The sequence below is a fragment of the Lactuca sativa genome, chromosome 7 (genome assembly GCF_002870075.4).
Source record: "Lactuca sativa cultivar Salinas chromosome 7, Lsat_Salinas_v11, whole genome shotgun sequence".
Classification (NCBI taxonomy): domain Eukaryota; kingdom Viridiplantae; phylum Streptophyta; class Magnoliopsida; order Asterales; family Asteraceae; genus Lactuca; species Lactuca sativa.
Window position 1 is genome coordinate 121,372,742 of NC_056629.2, and position 22,863 is coordinate 121,395,604.

Consider the following 22,863-nt stretch of genomic DNA (forward strand, 5'->3'; position numbering starts at 1 on the left):
GACTTTCCATTTCCTTGGATCCATGGGTTCAAATACACCATGGAGCATCCATGGACCATCCTATGGGTTTTAGCCCAACTTGATTATCCATGGAGCACTAGCCCACTATACAAGTATGGATGATTTACACAATCAACCCATATATTTAATTAGTCTTCTTTTGATCACTTAATTAATCCTAGATTAATTCTTGATCAATACTAATTAAATAATCTTATTATTCTTATTATTAATATACTAGAACTTATAATATATTAATAACCATAAGTGTCTTATTTCTCTCATTCAAGTGCATGATGGTATGCAACCCAAATGGACCATGCCGGGTCGGGTCAAGTCTTACCAAATATAGTTATGGACTTAGACATTAATCCAACAGTCTCCCACTTGGATAAGTCTAAAACTATTATTGCGTATGACTTCAGGAACCAACCGGCAATCGTAGCTCTCAAAAGCTTTTGTCGAACTCTGACCTTGTAGATGAACTCTGACCTTTGTCAGTGACTTGTCCATTAGATAAGGGATCATATATTCCTCCATTCTAGATATCATATGGACTGAGACATGGATTATAATCATTCTCTCTGTCCATTTGTTGTTTCCCGATTTCCGATTTATGACGACTGACTAATTGAACAAATCAAATCAGTCCTGGCCCGGCCGAGCACTTCCATTTTTCATCATCAAATCATCGAGGGGCCCACAGATATCGCTTTTATCCCGAAGGTAAAAGGAACGGATAAACTTCGACTCATATGGCTTGTTCTACTACTTGTTGAGTCATACACAAAAGCACGTTTTATAGCACCGAGTTACCAAATGCGTTTTCGTGCAATCAATGTACTATCAACTCATAGTAACAACTCATATCTCTAGGTTTGAAGAATATAAGATATTATCGTCTCATGATCACTCGTGATAAAATCCATGAAGTGATTCCAATGAGCGCGGGTTGAATCCAATACTCAGAACTTATGAGCACTCATGATTGTTGTAGCCTTGTCCAACACCTTAGACCTCTACAACCCATCATGACAGTCTTAATTCATATCTACTTCCAAAATATGACCGACTGTGGATGGTTTGAATAACTTAGTCATTCCGGAAGAATAACCCAGTTTATTCGGGAAGTCAAAACATGCAAAGTGAAACACAATAATAATTGAATCCAATATGGTATCAACTCTTTGAACATAAATAAAACACCTTTTATTTATCACCATATGATTACACATTATTCATTGTATACTGTTTCAGCTATCAACTTTATTCTTGAATTTAAAACAATAGTTGTCCCATGCTCCAAGCATGTACACTATGTTTTCTTAAACACTAGTCATGCCACACACCAAGTATGCATACTATGTTTGTCTATGATCCTTACTTTGTGAACTAGATCAATTGAACATAACTTCAATGATTCTCTTTTCACAGTCCCAAATCCTTACCGCAAATGCAAGAATTCCAACTTCATGCCATTTACTGAAATCTGTTAGATTCTAAACTTATATGCATTGACCCTCTTGTAATGATTATGCACAAAGTCATACAGACTTGACAACAAACATTACAGAGTATTCCAAAGGAGATCAACTCCTTGGAAATATCCTTCTTGCATTAAGTTTCCTTAATCTTACACAGATTGAAATTTCTAACTTTGAAACATTTCCAGATTCCATTTTGACTATCACTTCTGAACAAGAGTTGCCTCCTTCCAGATTATGTCAATATGGTCCTTCCAGAATTATCACTATACTTCTAATTGTCCTTGAGTAACCAATCTTTGGTAAACCTTAGATTGTCCTCGACAATTGTTTAATCCTTTTAGTCATATCCAGTTCTAAACCTTGTCCCTTCTTAATGCCCCAGGCATTTGGAAAATTTTAGAACGGATGAATATAGCACATGTAATCGATCCTATATCCGAAGCATATGGGACACGATTCATGATGTCTCACATAAAGACTAAACCAGTCTTTTGCTATAACACTTCCATTTCAATTTGCCAAGTTCTCATAATTCAAATTATGAAAAGGGATGCCGTAATCATAATCGAATTTTAGAACGCAAATAATGGATCCATATACAGAATTTCCTTATGTTGAGCCATTCCAACATGAAATTCATATATATCCTTGACTAAATGATTAAAACCTCACGATCTAAGCTTATAGATTTGAGATGAAGTATAATTTCCTCTCCCTTAATTATAGCAAAACAATTTTTTCCCAATTGAAACTTTTGTTTTCTATAATTAACATTGCTAACTTGCAATACTTATCATAATTATCATGCTCCCACTAACATGATGATTATTAGCATAACACTTATGCTCCCACTAGCTTTGACATGTACTCAGAAATCAGCTGACTTTCTTACCAAAGTTCAGATTTCTGATACTAGATTGCTTTGATAAAACTTTATCAAAATCATACACCTTCCCTTAGATAGCACACTTGTGTGTCTAAACAATTATGAAGAGGGATGCCGTAATCATAATGTTTAGACCTTTTTGCCACTTCTCACAAGTCCAAATTAGTGTGCCGGTTAACCACACGCGCTCCACTAACGACTTTGAGAATGCAAATATCACAATTGCTATCTAGCTAAAATCTACTTAGTGAAAGTGTTTCCTCACCATCATTTTCATGAATCGGAGAGAAACCTTATGACACTTAGATTTATATGGTGTATGAGTTCCTACCCATATGAATTTGTCAAAACCATAATCATAAGACAAAGATAATGACAACTCCAAAACCATATGGATTGAACTCAATCTTAACTTCTTGCCACTTGGCAGCTCAAGGGCCTGCCATTGCTTCCAAGTTGTTATGCAACAAACTGAGAACTCTAAGAACTCATATGCAAAGCCAACTTTAACCGGAATGGGCACAGATATGTCAACACGATAGGTTATAAACCTCAAATCGTGTGCTAGTGAAGAACTTGAGGTTTTATTCTTGATTATTTCTTGAGACTTTCAAGACCTTTAAGACTCCCACTGTCCTCTTGACATATAAGACTCCCTTGTCAAACATCCAAGAGATAGTGCGGATTCTAATCAAGAAAAACACTTTACCCAATTGGCCTAAGTTGGTCTTTGTTTTATCCAAAACATCACAACTTACCAATTTCAAATGTACAAGAGTAGAAAACTTTTACTCTTACATTTGACAAGTGTTTTAAACCTTCTTTAAGACATGTCACTCAAATGACAATCTTGGAGTATGACTCTAAGACTTGTATTGGAACGAAGTATGACTCATCTTCTTGATTTAACCATTTCAACAATTAAAGTTCCTCTTCTTAGTCATAAGAATGCACTAAGATTTCCTTAGAGAACTAATTTTGATATGGTTTCTTAATCATTAAGATGATCACAAAACTGATACTAAAGTACTCTCCCATCTTTTCAGATATGAGAAACTTTTATCCTTCTGCCTAATTTGATTCTTCTTATTCGCGCTGCCATACATTGGAACCTTTTCCAATGTCTCAGAGTTACACTTAAGCTTGTAAGTATAATCATATTTACTGAGCTTTAGTAAACTATGACGAATAGTCTTATAAATCTTTTGTGGTGGACTTAATCAGTGCACAAGAATGTGTACTCGATCCCTTAGTCCTTTACTTGACTCACACATCCATGTGGCCGAGTAATTAGTCTTAATTTTCCAAAACTTGAAAGTTCTCATTCATCATGCTATACAACTTGCATGATTCCAAGTTTCGGTCCAATTGAAACTTGGGTGATGAGAATCTTTCCTTATTTGGTAAATCTAGACATTACCCCAAATGAAAGAATCAATTTCATATTTCCACTCTTGCTCTTAATGGAATCATATAAGCAACAATTTTTCCTCAAAAGCCATTGTAAGGATATTTTAAAATAAATAAAATCAAAAAAAATTTCTTTTATTTTAAAACTTTGCGGAAAAACTTATCCTTACAATCCATATGAAAACTTGTTGTTATCTATTCCTAAGCAATATCTCATAACTCCTAAGAAGTTGTCAAGAATCCGATTTTTCAAACTATGCGATAGAAATCCATCTATGCGATCAGATTCAGCATATTCTTCCTTTAAGTTTCTTCACTTTCCTTTGATTCTTAAACCATCACCATGCGACCCGGTCACATCATGTATCAAGAATCTCAGAATAGAAACTTAACAGAGTTAGATAGTGGATTTTACCTGAAGTAGAGTCAAACTTATTGACTTTAACATCCTTAGGTAAATTTGGCAGCTTCGCAACCAATGCCCTTTCTTTGGCAATACAAACATATGGACCCTTTGATAATGGTACACAGGACTATCACAGACTTAGCTTTTCTCTTTACCATTTGGTCAACCGAGTTGACTATAGCCGATCCCTTTCCATTGGGAAGAGAATGCTTTACTGGATATCCAATGTCATCATTGTCAATGTCCATAAAGTTTTAGGAAGTTGATCTTAACAAATAGATAAGATCATTAAGGGTCTTGTCATAGTCTTTTTCATAGGTGTTCCAAAAGAACTCACTATGTGACTTAGAAAGTAGTTGAACCACCAACTTTCTCAAGACTTTGACACCCAACTCTCCCGGCTTGTCAATATGTGACTACATCTCCAAGATGTGACCACACCTAGACCTTGCCTTGCCAATAGGGCCTGAGTGACCTTAAACTTTTCAAGAACTTGTGGGTTAGGGAGAATAATTTGAAGAGGTGAAGAAGTATGATATCCATGGGACATCATCTTCATTAGGAAACCTTGTTTCAAGAGATTTGGGAAGATCATAGGTGTCTAAACCAGACATCTTTTGGGAGATATTCAAGATAGTTGATTTAAAGTCCTTAATATGACACCCAATATGAAATATTAAGGCTAGGACCCAACAAACTATTTTATAACTTAGAAGAGGTATGCCGTAATCCAAGCTATAAAATATTTGAAGGTAGGTGAATGACGATTCACCAATTTCCACCAAGATAAACGAAATGAATTATTAGGTTTTAATTGGTTTTGAAACTCCTAGATCTTTGAGATTCATTGAACTGTTCAATGGCATGTTTCAATCTCGAGTGTGCCCTTCAGGTTTTGTGACTGGGATGCCGAGGATCACAAAACAAGGTGTGAAGTAACCATGCAAATCACTTGGTACCCTTAATAAATTACCCCTCAATCGATGTGCCGGTTAACCACACACGCTCCATCGATACTATGATAAATATTAAGTCACCCTTTACCTACCTTGTTAAGTCCAAGTTAGTGTGCCGGTTAACCACACACGCTCCACTAACGACTTTGACAAAGTGTAAAGTGTAATTTCATGGGTTAGCACCTTATTCACATTTTTCCTAAGTAACTAAGATTGGGTATTATTAAGAGTTTAGTTACTTAGTATTATCATTAATACTTTTAATGAAGGGAGAATTCTAGTCCTGTCAAACCCGTTCGGCTAACGACCCTCCACCAGTCAAGCAAGCGGTGGGTGAGAGTGGACACCCATTAAGTTGCCATTTTATAGGCAACAACCTTATACCCACCTTATAGACCGGCTTCGTGAATGAGGCGTACTAGCGGTAAGACTGACTTTACTCTTATACATATATATATTATTAACTTATAATATTATAAAGTATAAGGGTTGAATTTTAACTTTTAAAATTCTAAGGGCTAACTTGGAATTAAAGTATTCATAAGTGAAAACTTTACAAATTCCAAAACTTGAGGGCAAGTTTTGAAACTATTCAAAACTAATTAATTCCATAACTTATGTGTTTAAAGTAGTTTTAATCCAAAAACTCTTCAAGTTCCATAACTTGAGGACAAGTTATGGAAGACTTTAAACTAATAAAAGAATTAAATTTTCTTTATTTTATAACTTATGGAATTAATTAAGGTTACACCTTTTTATTTTATTTTATTTTATTAAATGAAGAGACTCTTGGTCCTCCATAACTTGAGGACAAGTTATGGAGTCATAAAACCATTTAATTAGAACTAGACTCTTCATTTTTGTAACCTTTGCCAATTTTTATGAGTTTTATGATTCTTAAATGTGACTTTTCATATAACTTGAGGACAAGTTACAAAAACACATTTTAGAATCAATTCTTAGATTAATTTGGATTAACACCAACTTTTGTAACTCCAAAAAAACTTTGAATCAATTTTTTTTTTTTAAAACCTTTTCATATCCATAACTAATGGAGGTTTCAAAAAAATAAAACTCTTTAGATCAAACTTTTAAAACTAATAAAATAATCATATTATTTTATCTTTTATTAAATTTGACCTAATTCAACTCATAAAGCAAATTATTCAAATTTTACAAATAATTAGTTTTTCACAAGAACAAGTAATTATCTTAAAATTTGACAAACTTCATGTTTTTTTTCTTTTTTTTTTTCAACTTTGAAAATAAAATATTTGCATCAATATAACAGAAAACAACCCGTGGCTCTGATACCACTGTTGGGTTTTGAGCATTCTAACACTCCTAAGTGTACATGCAACCCTAAATACCTTGGATCTATGTTTTCTCTATTATACATGCAAATAAGAACTTCCAAGGTATTATCCTAATCTAGCATACAAAACAATGACTATAGCAAGATAGAATACATACCTCTTTGGTGTGGAATGTCTTCATGAAGCTTGAGTGCCTAGTGCCCCAAGTGTGACACCTCAAATGGAATCACAATCATCAAAACACTTGGAATGATTTGAGAGAATTCTACACTTCATGAAATCGGCTAGCCCTCTCTAGAATACTACTAGTGGCCGATTTTTCCTCAATAATAAGATGCTTATATAGTTATACAATTAGGGAAAACCCTAATTGTCATGACTTTCCATTTCCTTGGATCCATGGGTTCAAATACACCATGGAGCATCCATGGACCATCCTATGGGTTTTAGCCCAACTTGATTATCCATGGAGCACTAGCCCACTATACAAGTATGGATGATTTACACAATTAACCCATATATTTAATTAGTCTTCTTTTGATCACTTAATTAATCCTAGATTAATTCTTGATCAATACTAATTAAATAATCTTATTATTCTTATTATTAATATACTAGAACTTATAATATATTAATAACCATAAGTGTCTTATTTCTCTCATTCAAGTGCATGATGGTATGCAACCCAAATGGACCATGCCGGGTCGGGTCAAGTCTTACCAAATATAGTTATGGACTTAGACATTAATCCAACACTTGCTTGATTTCATGACCCTAATACACTCCTATACAAGTCCAAGTCAGTAGTATATCACGGGGGACAACCTAGGCTTGGTTTCGGAAGTTTACCGCCCAAGAACACCTTGGGGAGTAAACTTCTAAATCGAATGATTTAGCTATGTAATCTATGGTATGAACACATTTAAAGCTTTCTAACACTACTAGAAAGAGTTACTCAGAATTTGGGATAAAAACTCGAAGATTCGTGAGAGAGAATTTTGACTTTTCTCTAAATGGAATATAACTAATGAACCAATATGGTTCAGTTTTCTATATATAGTCCTGGGATTTTTGGCAGAAAATATTTTTATCCCCGGAATGAACTTTAATATTCTAGAGTATTGGAGTAACAATGTTGCACAAAACCCTAGTGCATCCACTCTCCTAATATATCCTTAAGTGTAAATCCTGAAAAACTGCCAAACTTATACTCGAAGTCTGAATTTTCACTGTAACTGTTCTAACTTCTATTGGATTGATATGGTTTGTTCAGAATGGAAATTTCGGGTTGTCACATCATCCCCCTGTTGAAGGGAATTTCGTCCCGAAATTAGAATTTAGGCAAGGAAGTAGGTACGAATGATCAAGTCTTGAGGAGGAAACTTTCTAATCGATTGGTTCCAGCGCTCCTAAGTGAAATCGAGTTCTCGGTTGGAATCCCAATGAACCTTCACTATCGGGCAATGGCGCTGCTTCATCCGCTTGACCTCTCGGTCGAGGGTCACTACGGTTCTAATACGAAGGCGACGATCTCGACGAGTGGACTTACAAAAGTCCAAACGGAATGGTATGGTTTCATGATCGAGACGCTAAGAGTATAATGTACGTTACTGAGTTCGCGGACTAGGTCTTGTTTGCGACATACAAGACTGATTCTGGTAAGAATCTCGGAGGTCCTGTCTATCTTGGATTTAGCTTTCCACGCTTTACGAAGCGTATTAAGCCGTTCCCGAGTGAGACTTCCTAAAGAATTTGGTCTCTCACTTGGAACCTCCAAAGGTTCTTTCTCTTGCTTAACTTCCCAGTCAAGGGCGACTCCTTGTTGGGTCAAGGTTGTATGGTTTCCTGTGATTTGCGAGGGTTTCTGGATGAACTATGACAGTAGGTCTGTAAGACCTAGAATTTGGCGAAAGACTGTCGACGTCTCTGGTGTCGACAAATGCTCAACGGTTTTCACAAATTGAAAGAGTACTCAAAATTTCCCACATTACTAACAGTGTGTCATAGAAATTTGACTCTTCAATTTCAAAACTCGTGCCTAGAGAACTTCGCTAAAAGTCCCTCTGTAGGAAATGTTTCCATGGGTTTTCTTCTTACTACGAGGGTAGATAAGTAAGTCACTACATGGAGAAATGACGAACTGATCCAAGTAAGAAAGACGTACGCTATTCGTTTAGCTCATGAAAGCTATGGGCGTACTGGTCCTATCCGAAGGGTATCACTACGGACTCGAAGTGTCCGCATTGAATTCGGAAGATAGTCTTCCAAACATCCTTCCCTAACACTCGAACAGGTGATATTCGGATCTCAAATCCATTCCTGAAAGTAATTCTTTCCTTGCATTTGCTCAACCATTTCATCTATGTGTGGCAGAGATAACGATTACTAATGAAAAATCTTGACGGAGTCCTCGAAATCCGAGGCACATACGATGCAATCCGTCAATCTCTGGGAGAATAAGACTGGGGTTTCTCCAGGGTGAGAAGCCTAGTCTTCTTATTCTATCGTTGTGCAGTTTGTTAAGTTGTTCGTACTGTTCTGGTATCTCCGTGGGTGTTTAGACTATAGGGTCTGTTTACAAGAGTCGTATTGGGTTCTATGTTTGTTCACATGATGATGTGATTACTCGTAGGCTTAAGCAGTTCTCCGTCCTGAAGTTCATATTAGAATTCATACATGGTTCACAATCACAATTTCGTGTATACGAGTCGTATATAATTAAGATTGAAAAGGTAGTCGAATAACTGATTCTTCTTTAAGCTCAAATCCCATCCGGGAAAATAAGTTAAAGTGGAATCATCAATTCTAAACCTGTAGAACCTTGATTATATATCACTCTTATGCATACATTCCTCAATGATAGATCAATCGTATGAATCCTTAGATTGAACTTGACGTACTGCATGAGTGGTACTTCGGGGGTTTCTTCGGAAAAGAAAAGAACTATGAGGTACTCCATGCATGAGTACTTCGGTGTTCTGACATTACGGATTCGTTGGAAAAGCGATCTAGAGGAAAGAGATGTATGTATGAAGCTGTCTTTGTGAGGATCAAATTGAATCGAGTCTCATGATAATGTCGGAATCATACTGAAACTTAAAGACATTAGATTTGAACATAAGACGTTTTACAGACAAAACACAACCGTGCAACCATCAACAGAGTTCCTACAAGACTATTGCTGCTAAAAAGGTATACTACAGAAGACAAGTATACGCAGCACGAGCATCCCTAAACCTACGGAATCTTAGAAAAGATAGGACTCTAGTTGCACTAGTTCGGGACAGTTTATAAGTCTGTTACAACAAAACGCCTAAATTACATTAACGTGGTTCCGGAGCAGGCTTTCCTGCAGCTGTGATCCTGAGAATTTTCCCGTCTTCGCCAGAGTTCTGCGTTATCGGGCAATCCTTGTTGAGGTGTCCAATTTCACGGCATTGGTGACATATCTGGACAGCACCCACATCAGTGGAGGAAGTGAAGTGTCGAATAGGAGTTATGGGGACGCGGTTGCTTTCGTTGATCTTCCCTTTTGGGCAATTTCTGTAATAGTGCCGTGCTTCACCACAACTATAGCAAACTAGGCTTGCTCCAGTGGTGGAGGTAGTTCTACAGAAACGAGCAATGTGTCCCATCTTGTTGCAATTATTGCATTGCCAGGCTCGGCAAATTCCCTTGTGGTGATGGTTGCACCGGTCGCACTTCGGGAGTGTTCCTTTATATGGTCTGCTCGGTACTGGGATGGCAAAGATTTCTACTTGTGGTTGTTGCCTGGCAATTCTATGAAATCGTTTGCGTTCCACTTTGGCTTGACGTTTTCTTTTCTTGAAATCTGAGTTGTTGTTTTGGGTGGTGGCGACTGTTACTATTTGTTGATTCCTCAGATCGTTAACACGATCGGGATTGTCAACTCCTTTTTCAGCCTTGTTTGCGTTGGCAATGCTGCGATTTGCCAGGACTGCTGTCACGACAACCATCATGGCAGCTGTAACGGTGGCTTGAAAAGCAGCGGCGTCCATAGGAAAAGTAGAGGTCTCGTTGCTTGGCTGGTTGTTTCTGGATGACGACATGATTCTATTACACGGAAGATAAGGATTTGTGAGTGATTCTGGTTGAACCTAGATGTACTTAGATTGTTCAAGTAAGGAGTAAGACTATGTTCTTGAAAGGTTGACCTACATCCCTATGATGCAGTCCTAGTACTAAGTGGGAGTGAGTTTGTGAAATGGTCCTAAGACGTTTGTCGTTCCAGTCGAGGGATCGATGGTTGGTGAATAACAGGATCCAACCACTGAAAGAGACTTGGAGATGTCTCCGGAGTTAAATTACTATAGTCCAACGAGTTGACTAAAGCAGTTTTCAGATAGACTCCAATGAAAGTATGATATGAGTACTTGAATGAAGAATGACACAGAAGTTAGCCGGCTGTCAATATCTTTGATATTGACGACGTAAAGATTCGGGAAAATGACCTTGTAAAGGTCTGACATCATATCCCGAGAAGATAGTTCTTGACAGCATAAAGACCTAACTAAAGTACTTACAGTACAAGATAATTTCATAGAAAATGCCACATCGGGCAAAGACATAAAACAATTACTTTCTAACAAGGGAAGTAAGGTAAAGAATCTACTACTGACGACGGTCATCCCTCAGGTGAACTCTCAGTTCAGCCAGTTGACGTTCTACATCAAGTAGGTGTCTTTCGTACACCCTCTGGCATACTTGGAGCTCTATGACTTCGACTCGTGATTCAGCCAGTGCTTGCAGCAGGGTTTCATGGTTTCTCTCTGATCTCTCGCGAGCATTTTCTAGACGAATGATGCGGAGGGTATGCATGTTGGATAAGGTGTCTAAGTCCATAACTATTTCGGGCTTGTACTTGACCCGACCCGGCATGGTCCATTTGGGTTGCATGGCACCATGCAATTGGTTAGACTAAATGAGAGGAATAACACTTGGAGATTATTAATATATTATAAGTTCTAATATATTAATAATATTATTTGATTAGTTTGATCAAAGAATTAATTTGGAATTAATTAAGTGATCAAAGGATAACTAATTAAATATATGGGTTGATTATGTAAATCATTCATATCTTGTATAGTGGGCTAAGAGGCTCCATGGATTATCAAGTTGGGTTCTACCCATAGGATGCTCCATGGATGCTCCATGGGAGTTACAAACCCATGGGTCATGGAAATGAAGAGTCATGACACATTAGGGTTTACATAGTGTAACCCTAGATGTGTCAACACTATATAAGAGTCCCATTCTCCATAAAATTGGCTACACAAGTTGAACACTAAGAAACTAGAGGGCTTGGCCGATTTTGAGAAGTGTGTGTTATCTTAAAGAGTCTTTCCAAGAGCATTTGGTGTTGTGTGAAGCATTTGAGGCATCACACTTGGGGTGCTAGGCTCACAAGGTTTCAAGGAACACAAGCAACAACAAGGTAAGTTATTCTATCTACGATTCAAGTTAAAATTGTTCCCCATGTATGCTAGATAGGAATATAACCTTGGAATTCAACTTTGCATGATAATTAGACAAACATAGATCCAAGGTTATTAGGGTTGCCTGTACACTTAGGAAGTGTTAGAATGCTCAAAACCCTTCAGTGGTATCAGAGCCTAGGCTTGTTTGTTTGTTATTTGTGCTTAAAAGTTGAAGAAAGTCGAAAATTCTGCTGTCTGACTGATGGAGTCGGCGAGTCCATGGGGAGGACTCGTCGAGTTCATGTGTATCTTCAACCTACTCGGCGAGTAGGTTTATGCACTCGGCGAGTAGGGTCGACATAGTGCAGAATTCCGACTTGAGTTGCTGGAAATGGATTAGAATCATTACCCTAAAATGTTTTGGTACTTGAAAACTTATTTTAGAAGGTGTAATGTCTTTTCTAACTCATTTACAACAACTAGTTATCAAAATTACAAAGATTAAATGTGATTTTGATTCTTGAAAGTGTTCATATTCATATTCTTGTTCTTATGATGTTTAGATGATCATAGGAATTATTTGTAACCTATGTGGTAGATTAATTCTTGATCATAATGTGTTTTAATGGAGTCCATAACTTGTCCTCGAGTTATGGAAAACCAAAAGTCTCTTGGATTAAAAACCATTGAAAGAACACAAGAGTTAGGAAAATGAAAAGTCCTCATTTTATTACTCTACTAAACTCATAAGTTACAAGAAATGAAAAGTTTTGAAAGTTTACAAAACTCGCCCTCAAGTTTTGGAACAAGTAAAGTTAAGTTAAAACTTTAGTTCCAACCCCTAGAATTTTAAAAGTTAAAATTCAACCCTTATACTTATATTATTATGATTTAATAATTATATATATATGTATAAGAACAAAGTCGTCTTACCGCTAGTACGCCTCATTCACGAAGCCGGTCTATAAGGTGGGTATGAGGTTGTTGCCTATAAAATGGTGACTTAATGGGTGTCCACTCTCACCCACCGCTTGCTTGATCGGTGGAGGGTCGTTAGCCGAACGGGTAAGACAAGGACTTATTAATTCTCATTCAAAGTATGATGAATATTATAAAGTAACTAAATGTTTTATTAAATTCCCAATCTTAGTTACTTTAGGAAAACTGTGAATAAGGTGCTATTCCATGAAATTACACTTTACACTTTGATTAAGTCGTTGGTGGAGCGTGTGTGGTTAACCAGCACACTAACTTGGACTTAACAAGGTAGGTAAAGGGTGACTTAGGGTTTATTATAGTATCGATGGAGCGTGTGTGGTTAACCGGCACATCGATTGAGTGATAAACTTTAAGGGTACCAAGTGATTTGCATGGTTACTTCACACCTCGTTTTGTGATCCTCGGTATCCCAGTCACAAAACTTGGAGGGCACACTCGAGATTGAAACATGCCTTTGAAAAGTTCATTGAATCTCAAAGAATCTAGGAATTTCTAAGAACCATTCAAAAACCTAATACTAAAATATTGCGGTTTTCGTGGTGGAAATTGGTGAATCGTCATTCACCTACCTTTCAAATATGATATAGCTTAGATTACGGCATACCTCTTCTAAGTTATATTATATTGTGATTGGATCCTAGCCTTAATATTACATTTGGGTGTTTTATTAAGGACTCTCTTATATCTAAACTAATCTTGTTCTCCTTTCTTCAGATGTCTTTCAACAATGCTTCTGGCTCTAATCCTAATGGCTCCTTTACCCTTATGAACTTGTGTGGGAAAGTCACCTTTGATGGATCCAACTTCAATGAGTGGATCAGAAACATCAGGATAATTACCCGCTACGAGGACAAAGAATATGTCCTTGACAAGGAGATTAAGGAGATTGATGAGACCACTGCAACTCCTCAGGAGATCGCTGAATTTCGGGCACATGAAAGGGATGTTACGAAAGTGGCTTGCATCATGATGGCCACGATGACAGAGGAACTCCAAAAGTCTGATGAGGATTTCTACCCTTATGAAATGCACCAAGATTTGATGGAAAGATACCATCAAAGTGCACGACAAGAGAGGTATGAAATCATCTGCTCCATGATAACAACCATGATGAAGGACGGGGAATCCGTCACGAGCCACATGCAGAAAATGCAAAGGTATGTGGATCGTTTGCTGAAGCTTAATGTGAACTTCCCGGAGGATCTTGCAATAGATATTATTTTGCATTCCTTACCATCGTGCTATGATCAATTCCGCATGACATATCACATGAACAAGGAAGAAGTCACCCTCAGCAAACTTCAGGGACTTCTCAAGACCGCAGAATCAGGTCTTAAGGGGAAGTCGGTTTCTATCACTCCTACTCAAAACTCTACTCCGGTTTTGGCAATCGGGAAAAGTCGAGGGAGGAAGAGAAAGAGCTCTTCTAAGGGTACCAAGGTCCGGACCCTTGATGGCTCTTCTTCAAGTGGAACCAAGAAAGGTTTCATTACTCCTTCTTCTGACCCAAAAGAGGCTGAATGCTTCTATTGCCATGAAAAAGCTCATTGGAAGCGGAACTGCCCAAAATACCAGCAAGATGTGAAGGATGGGAAAGTTAAACCCAACCATGCAGGTATTTACACTATCATTTCTAATAACTCACCCCATTCTAATTCTTGGGTCCTTAATACCGGGTGTGGTATTCATATTTGTTGTGACTTGCAGGGACTAAGAAGAAGTGAGGATGTGGAGCAAGGAAGGTTGAACTTGATCATGGGGAATAGGAAAGCTATACCTGTTACCAAGATTGGAGTTTATACTTTATCGCTAAGTAGTGGGTTTAGTTTAGATTTGAATAAGTGTTGTTACTCGCCAGGAATGGCAAGAAATATTATTTCCTTTCATGCTTTGTACAAACAAGGGTTTACCTTTTCATTTAATAATGAAGTTGGTTCTATTGATGCTTTCTTTAATAATGTTCTTTATTTTAAAGCATTACCTTGTGATGGTGTGTATGAAGCTGTATCTGTTGTAGATAACTTAGGAAATAATGTTTTGTGTATTGATTCTACTAATAATAACTTGGATAAAGCATCTTTATGGCATTGTCGTCTTGGACATATAAGCAAGAAACGCATAGGCCAACTCCAAAAGGATGGAGTCTTGGAGTCGTTTGACCTAAAGTCAGATGATAGTTGCGAATCATGCTTACTTGGAAAAATGACAAAGTCACCCATCACAGGTTCATGTGAGAGGGGTGATGGTTTGTTGGACCTTATACACACGGATGTGTGTGGACCATTCAAACATGCCACAAGGGATGCTAATCGTTATTATTTGACTTTTACTGATGATTATAGTAGATATGGATATGTCTACTTGATCAAGCATAAGTCAGAGACTTTCGAGAGGTTTAAGGAATTTAAACAGGAAGTCGAGAATCAATTGGGCAGGAACATTAAGACGCTTTGATTCGATCGTGGTGGTGAGTATCTTAGTTCAGAGTTCCTCGACTATCTAAGGGAATGTGGGATAGTCTCACAATTGACACCTCCTAGGACACCACAGTTGAATGGTGTGGCTGAGAGGCGTAATCGAACCTTGCTAGATATGGTTCGTTCCATGATGAGTCGAGCTTCGCTACCAATCTCATTCTGGGGGTATGCCTTAGAGACTGCCGCCCATATTCTTAATCTAGTCCCTACAAAGAAAGTTGCCAAAACTCCTCACGAGATGTGGACTGGTAAAGTACCTAAACTAGACCACATCAAGATTTGGGGTTGCGAGGCTTTCGTGAGACGCGAGACTCATGATAAGCTCGAACCTCGAAGCGAGAGGTGTATTTTCATCGGTTACCCACAACGATCCTTTGGTTACCTCTTCTACAGACCTAGTGACAATGTGGTCTTTGTAGCAAGAAGAGGAGTCTTTCGAGAAAGAGAGTTTATAAGCCAAGGAGACAGTGGGAGGCAAATTGATCTTGAAGAAATTCAAGAATCAAGCGGTGAAGGAACTTCAAACTCTAGCCCTCAACTTGAGGAGGAAACTCCTGTTGAGCCAATTGACAAATCTGTACCTATGAGACGTTCCACGAGAGTTAGGAGTGCACCTCAGCATTACTATGGATTCCATATTACTGCAGAAGGTGAGACACTTATTAGTGATGAGACGCTAGTAAGTCAAGATGACCCTAACAGCTACGAGGAAGCCATGGCAGGCCCCGAGTCTGCTAAATGGAAAGAGGCTATGGATAGCGAGATACAATCCATGTATGACAATCAAGTTTGGAACTTGGTTGAAAATGTACCAGTTCGTAAGACAGTAGGGTGCAAATGGGTCTTCAAGAAGAAGACCGACATGGATGGTAAAGTACACACTTATAAGGCTAGACTGGTTGCAAAGGGCTTCTCTCAAATTCCTGGAGTGGATTATGATGAGACCTTTTCTCCAATAGCCAAGATTAAGTCTATTCGGGTTCTGTTAGCCATAGCTGCATTTCATGATTTAATGGGAACAAGTCTAGGTAAAAGTCTAAGGCCTTAGGTTCCTTAAAAGCACCATTTTGAGCATGCTTTTTGGAGTTTACGGCCTAAGATACTCTTGGGCCATGAAATCCTAAACTTGGGCGGTTCTTGCTTGATTTCATGTCCCTAATACACTCCTATACAAGTCCAAGTCAGTAGTATGTCACGGGGGACAACCTAGGCTTCGTTTCGGGAGTTTACCGCCCAAGAACACCTTGGGGAGTAAACTCCTAAATCGAATGATTTAGCTATGTAATCTATGTTATGAACACATTTAAAGCTTTCTAACACTACTAGAAAGAGTTACTCACAATTTGGGATAAAAACCCGAAGATCCGTGAGAGAGAATTTTGACTTTTCTCTAAATGGACTGTAACTAATGAACCAATATGGTTCAATTTTCTATATATAGTCATGGGATTTTTGGCAGAAAATATTTTTATTCCTGAAATGAACTCTAATATTCTAGAGTATTGTAATAACAGTGTTGCACAACACCCTAGTGCATCCACTCTCCTAATATCTCCTTAAGTGTAAATCCTGAAAAACTGCCAAACTTATACTCGAAGTCTGAATTTTCACTGTAACTGTTCTAACTTCTATTGGATTGATATGGTTTGTTCAGAATGGAAATTTTGGGTTGTCACACACTTGCATCACCGGAATTTATATGGGCCATAGCTGCAGTCACAGCTGCGGGTACAGCTGCCTGAAACATCATCGCATCAAACTGCGGAGGAGGAGGAGGTGGTGGAGTTTGAGTTGTAGGTCTGCCCCTGTTTGGACAAGGACAAGGCAGCATCTTTTACTGAAAAGTTATGAAAAGTGATGGTAATAGTAAGAATCCACCCTACATATGATGAGAGTGTTTCATGGACTAAATTGTCATAGCCCAACTATCAGATAGATTCATAACACAGAGTAGAGAAATATAAGAGTATAGACTTTTCCAACAGATTAGTTCGGGGAAAAACGACCTAACAGTAGGTCTTACATCAAACCATAAGGGAAAATGTTGACAGCTTAGAAGTCTAGTTTGAGTACTCTCAAGTTTAGGAATGTTTACAGACAAGTGCTCTACCGAGCATAGAAAAGAAAAGGCTATTCCTTAAAAACAAGAGGAAGATGAGTTGACATCTTCTACTGGCGATGGGTATCTCTTGGGCGAACCCTAAGATCTGCAAGTTGGCGTACAACTTCTTGAAGATGTCGTTCCTGAGCCCTCTGACGCAGTCGGAGTTCCCTGACTTCAGCTCGGAATGGAACTAGTTGTTGCTGCAAAGCCTCATTGGTCCTCCTAGTCCTATCCATAGCTTCTTCAAGTTGGCAGATACGGATAATGTTAAGGTTAGAGTTGGCGTCAATTTCCACGACTCTGTCGATGGTTGCATGACTCTGTTCGACATTCCTAGCAATCCTACGGACCATGACGGGTAGGGATCGATCAGCCGATCCACCCTCGCTTATGCTGTAGAAGCTTCAGTGTCCATTGAAAGGTAAAGGCTGACCCTGTTCATCACTCCATCGATTGAAGGTTGTTGCCCACATGGGAGTGGGACCTTGAAATGCTGGACGGGGGTTGGGGTTTGGAGCTATTGGGGGCAGGTTGTTGACTTCTGGTTCGGAGTCGGAGCTATCCGAAAAACCTTCTGCACGGTGATCATCCAAAGGGATCGAATGATCATCTTCTGGCTCCTCATCAAGCCATCCTCAATAGCCTTGGTTTGGATAGTATAGATTGCTGAGAAGGTGGAAACCAACAATGCTATCTACGTGAGAATGGGGAAAGAATAGTTAATAGGCATTCCAATCTAAGATACTTATAAGATGATCGTTATTAGTTAGACCAATACTTGCATAGTGCATACCAATTACATGCGACCGAAATAGAATAGACCTTCGAATAATTGATCCTAACTCTAAATCCACAACCAAACAAGGAACATGAAGTAAAGAAAAGATCACAGATTCTAAGTCTACAGCTCCTTAGTCACATGTAACCGTAGAGTATCCACTTAGCAACCATTGATCTACTAGTAGCCACCTTTTTAGTTCTCACGTATGTAATTTATAGAAATGTAGAATACTCCTATAGTATTCTTGTTCTAATGTTCTTACAGTAGTGTTGGTAAGTTTTTAGACTTGTTGCAACACCACAACCACTCTTAGGCACATGCTAGTCACTCCTTGAACATCAGACCTTTCTGAGTCAAAGTGGTAAGGTGTTTAGCAATCTTGGAGAAGTTCTATATGAACCTTCGGTAGTAGCCTGCATGTCCCAAAAACTGTCGGATTTCTGTTGGCGTTGTAGGTGATGACCAGTTTTCGATCGCCTTGAGTTTTGAGGGATCCACATTAGTCCCTTTCTTGCTAACCACATGGCCAAGGAATCCCACTTCTCGGAGCCAAAATTTGCACTTCGAAAACTTAGCATAAAGCTTCTCGGCTCTTAAAGTCTCCAGTATTAGTCGCAGGTGTTGCCTGTGCTCTTTTTCGCTCCTTGAATAGACCAAGATATCGTCGATGAACACGATCACGAATTTATCTAGGAAGGGTCGACACACTCGGTTCATCAGATCATGAGCACCGCAGGCGCGTTTGTTAATACGAATGGCATCACTACAAATTCGAAGTGTCTATAGCGAGTTCTGAATGCCGTCTTGGGGATATCTTCTTCTTGAACTCGTAGTTGATGGTAAACCGACCTCAAGTCAATTTTTAAAAAGTAACTTGCTCCCTGAAGTTGGTCGAAGAGGTCATCGATTCGGAGTAGGGGATATTGATTCTAGATGGTAAGTTTGTTTAACTCTCGATAGTCGATGCACATGCGAAAGGATCCATCCTTCTTTTTCACAAATAGTACTGGTGCTCCCCAGGGCGAAAAGCTTGGTCTGATGATTCCCTTGTTTAATAGTTCGCTCAATTGACTAGACAGCTCTTTCATTTCTGCAGGTGCGAGGCGATATGGTGCTTTGGCTACGAGGGTAGCACCAGAAACCAAGTCGATTCGGAATTCGACTTGTCGTGCGAGTGGCACACCTGGCAGATCTTCTGGGAATACATCGGGGAAGTTGCACACTTCTGAAATGTCTTTGATATCCTTCACCCCTTGATTCTTATCTACGATGTAGGTTAAGAAGGCATGGTATTCCTTTCGGAGATACTTTTGAGCCTTGACGCAAGAAATGATTTCTAGATTTATATTAGGTTTATCGTCGTAGACGAGAAGAGTTTCTTCATTTGGGAGATTGAGGCGGACGGCCCTTTCGTAACATAGAATGTTCGCATGATGAGAACTTAACCAATCCATACCAATGATGATGTCGAAAATTTTTATAGTTACTGGCATTAGATCGATTTTGAACGAGTGGTTGTCTAGAGTGAGGGTACACCCTATGTATATATCATTAGCGCGCTCAACCTTTCCATTTGCCATTTCTACGACGTATGAATCTTTTAATGACTAGGGATTTTGTTTAAGTAAATATTTGAATTGGTGGCTCACAAAACTCCTTTCTGCCCCACAATCGAAAAGTACGCATGCATAAGAGTTATTGAGGAGGAACGTACCGGTAACCACCGTGGGGTCGCTGACTGCTTCTCCATGCCCTAAAGCTACGACTCTTCCTGCACCTCCGGCATTGGTGTTTTGTGCTTTTGGGCAGTTTCTTTTGAAGTGCCCTGCCTCTCCATAGCCATAACAGGTTTTGCTTGCTCCGGTGTTGGCGTCCGGGGCAACTTGAGGGGCGGATTGGGTTGGTACTTAACAGAATCGAGTAGCGTTCCCCTTCCTGTTGCAATTACTGCAGTGCATTTCCCGACAAGCACCGGTGTGGTAGAAGTTGCACTTGTTGCACTTGCGAAGAGTTCTCGCGTATTGATTTTGTGGGGCTGGAGTCATAGCAGTTGTGGCAGAACAGACAACAATAGTCTGTTGCTTCTTAGCGGGGTCCAGTGTTAGTTGCTTCCTTTTATGGTTCCAGAACTTCCTCTTGTTGTTTCCTCCTTTAGCTTGGTTGGTGGTGGCGATCACGGTACCACGGCTGGCCTTGTGATCGATAAGTTGATGTGCCAATTCCTTGGCACTCTCAATGGTAGTAGGTTTCAAGGTCAGTACACTATCTTGAATCTAGGATGATAGTCCCCAGAGGTATCTAGGTCATTAAACCGGGCAGTGTAAGTTTCAAGATCTGTGCGCGACATTCTGAGGTTCCAGAGTTCTTCTTCGAGTTTTTGTATCTCGCCCCTCGGGCAATACTCCTTTAGCATTAACGCTTTCAAATCTTCCTAGCTTATGGAGTTAGCCACTGCGGGAGTAAGTGATTTAACTCGGCCATTCCACCAAGTGAGAGCCCTACCGGTGAAAGTGAATGCCACGAACTTGAACTTGCTTTCTTCAGGACAAACACATATTTCGAAGACTGCTTTGGTTCTTTCAAACCATTGCATCAGTGTGATGAAGCCCCCGCTCCCACTGAAGGTATCAGGTTTGCCATTTTTGAAGTCCTTATAGGTGCATTCCTTTGTGCGCCTCGAACTGTCTCCCTGGTTAGAGGGTGTAGCACCAGATCCGGATCCACCATTGCCATTAGGGCCGATTTGTGACATAGTTGCCGCCACAACTGCTATTACTGCAACCTGGAACATTGCTGGGTCAAATTGTGGTGGCGGCAGTGGAGGAGGTGTTGTTGTGCTGCTGGAAGGTCTTGGTCTTTTCCTTGGCGGCATAGTTCTGCCATAAGTTTTAAAATGACAAGTCAGTAAGACTTCAATGGTAATAACGAGTTGAGTGTTACTTGTTTTATCTCATTCGCATTATATCTCGACTTTACTGCATTAGCAAGCAATTCATAGAAAAAGTTTATGTAATTAAACTTATGAATTAAATAGTGGTGACTCAAACGGAGTCATATGTTCGGTTCCATGTTTGACCCACTCCTATGATTCACTCGATATGCCCCAGTTATGTGTAATTAAAATTTTAATAAGCTGTTGATACTAATGAGTCTGCCCTAAGTCCGCAACCAAACAAGGAACAAGTCCTAAGGCGGATTTACCATTTCTAGGTCGATTACTTCTTTAATTACACATAACAACGAGGTAAACTAAAAAAAATCCTAGAGTTATCAGTTGTAAATTTGTTTGTAATACTACATAGTAAAATCTCATGTCAACATCAAATGAAGTAAAATGCATGCCAAATTCGTGGATAAAGTTTTAGTACATATTGTTTTGGGGGAAAGTTTAACCTCATGGGGGTCCACATTACATCAAAATAAAAGATTATCTTTGGTAGCACAAAAGCCCTTTGACTAGTGTAGTCACTTAATCGCGGGGCCAACCTATCCTCAAGAAAGAGTAGCACCAACGCATACTCGAAATCCTAGTTTTATAACATATGATGAGCAACATGAACACTACTCGCGGTGGGTGGCATCTGGTCCCTGGTGGCCCTGAGATGAGGTCGAGGCTCCCTGAAGTTCCACAATCCGGCGTTCGGCTGCAATCACTCTCTCCTCGAGAGTCGCGTGCCTCTCCTGGTACTCCCTTACCTCCGCTCGAGCAATGGTATGGTCCTCGATAAGTTGGTCCACTGGATAGAAGTCCCTCTCCAAATCCCTGTGCGTGCATCGGTGGCTGCCATAACAACGCTGAGATTTCGAACCTGATCTGCCATTTCCCTACTCTGGTTCCCCAAATTCGTGATATGTTGGACCATGACGCGGAGGGCTCTGTCAGCCGGTCCCCTGTGGCTGAGGTTGTAGTAACCACTTTGGTCGCCATATGGTGACCGTTGTCGTTGTTGTCGGCTCCACCTCTCGATCAATGTTGCCCAACGGGGCTCAGGCCTGTTATAGCCAAAGTGGTTTGCAGGCACCCTGGCGATGTAAGGAAGGTTGAAGACTTTTGGTTCTTCTTCACTTTCATCCTCATCCATGTCTACCTCCTCGCCTTCCTCTTCATCTTCTTCATCTACCTCGTCTTCTTCTTCTTCGGGTTCCTCTTCGGGATCCTTTTCAGGGTCCTCTTCAATTGGTTCTCCGGGCTCTTTTTCAATCCATCCGACATTTCCTTGATTGGGAAAGTATGGGTCTCCTGGTAAGCGGAGGCCTGCCATGTCGTCTGCGCGAGAATAAGGGTGTAAGAAGCAGGTAATGGTTAATAATAATAACATTGTGCTATAGCAACATACAAATACTCATATAGTATTTTGAATGTTTAGATTTGGTTCTTAGAGCATTCTTTGTAGAGTGATGTTAGGTTATTAGATTTGTTGCCCTCTACGACTATCCCCCGGTACGAGTAAGTCACTTCTCGGCCAAATATAGTTGATCAGGCTATATCCTTCCCGGAACTGATTACTCATACAAAGGCATACTCGTAGCATTCAAATCCTCTTCTTTTACTTTATGTTCTTCTAGTTATGACACTACGCGAGTATGTAATGCATGTAGG

General features: G+C 39.4%; 1 protein-coding gene across 1 annotated transcript; it reads right to left on the reverse strand.

Moving 5' to 3' along the window:
- Positions 1-20,022: 20,022 nt before the first annotated feature.
- LOC128127322 (uncharacterized) lies at positions 20,023-22,525 on the reverse strand. The gene is made up of 3 exons (XM_052765785.1): positions 21,960-22,525; positions 21,040-21,139; positions 20,023-20,298 (listed from the first exon to the last, which is right to left on the reverse strand). Exons 1-3 carry the CDS (start codon positions 22,523-22,525, stop codon positions 20,023-20,025), a joined length of 942 nt encoding a protein of 313 aa, XP_052621745.1.
- Positions 22,526-22,863: the final 338 nt, after the last annotated feature.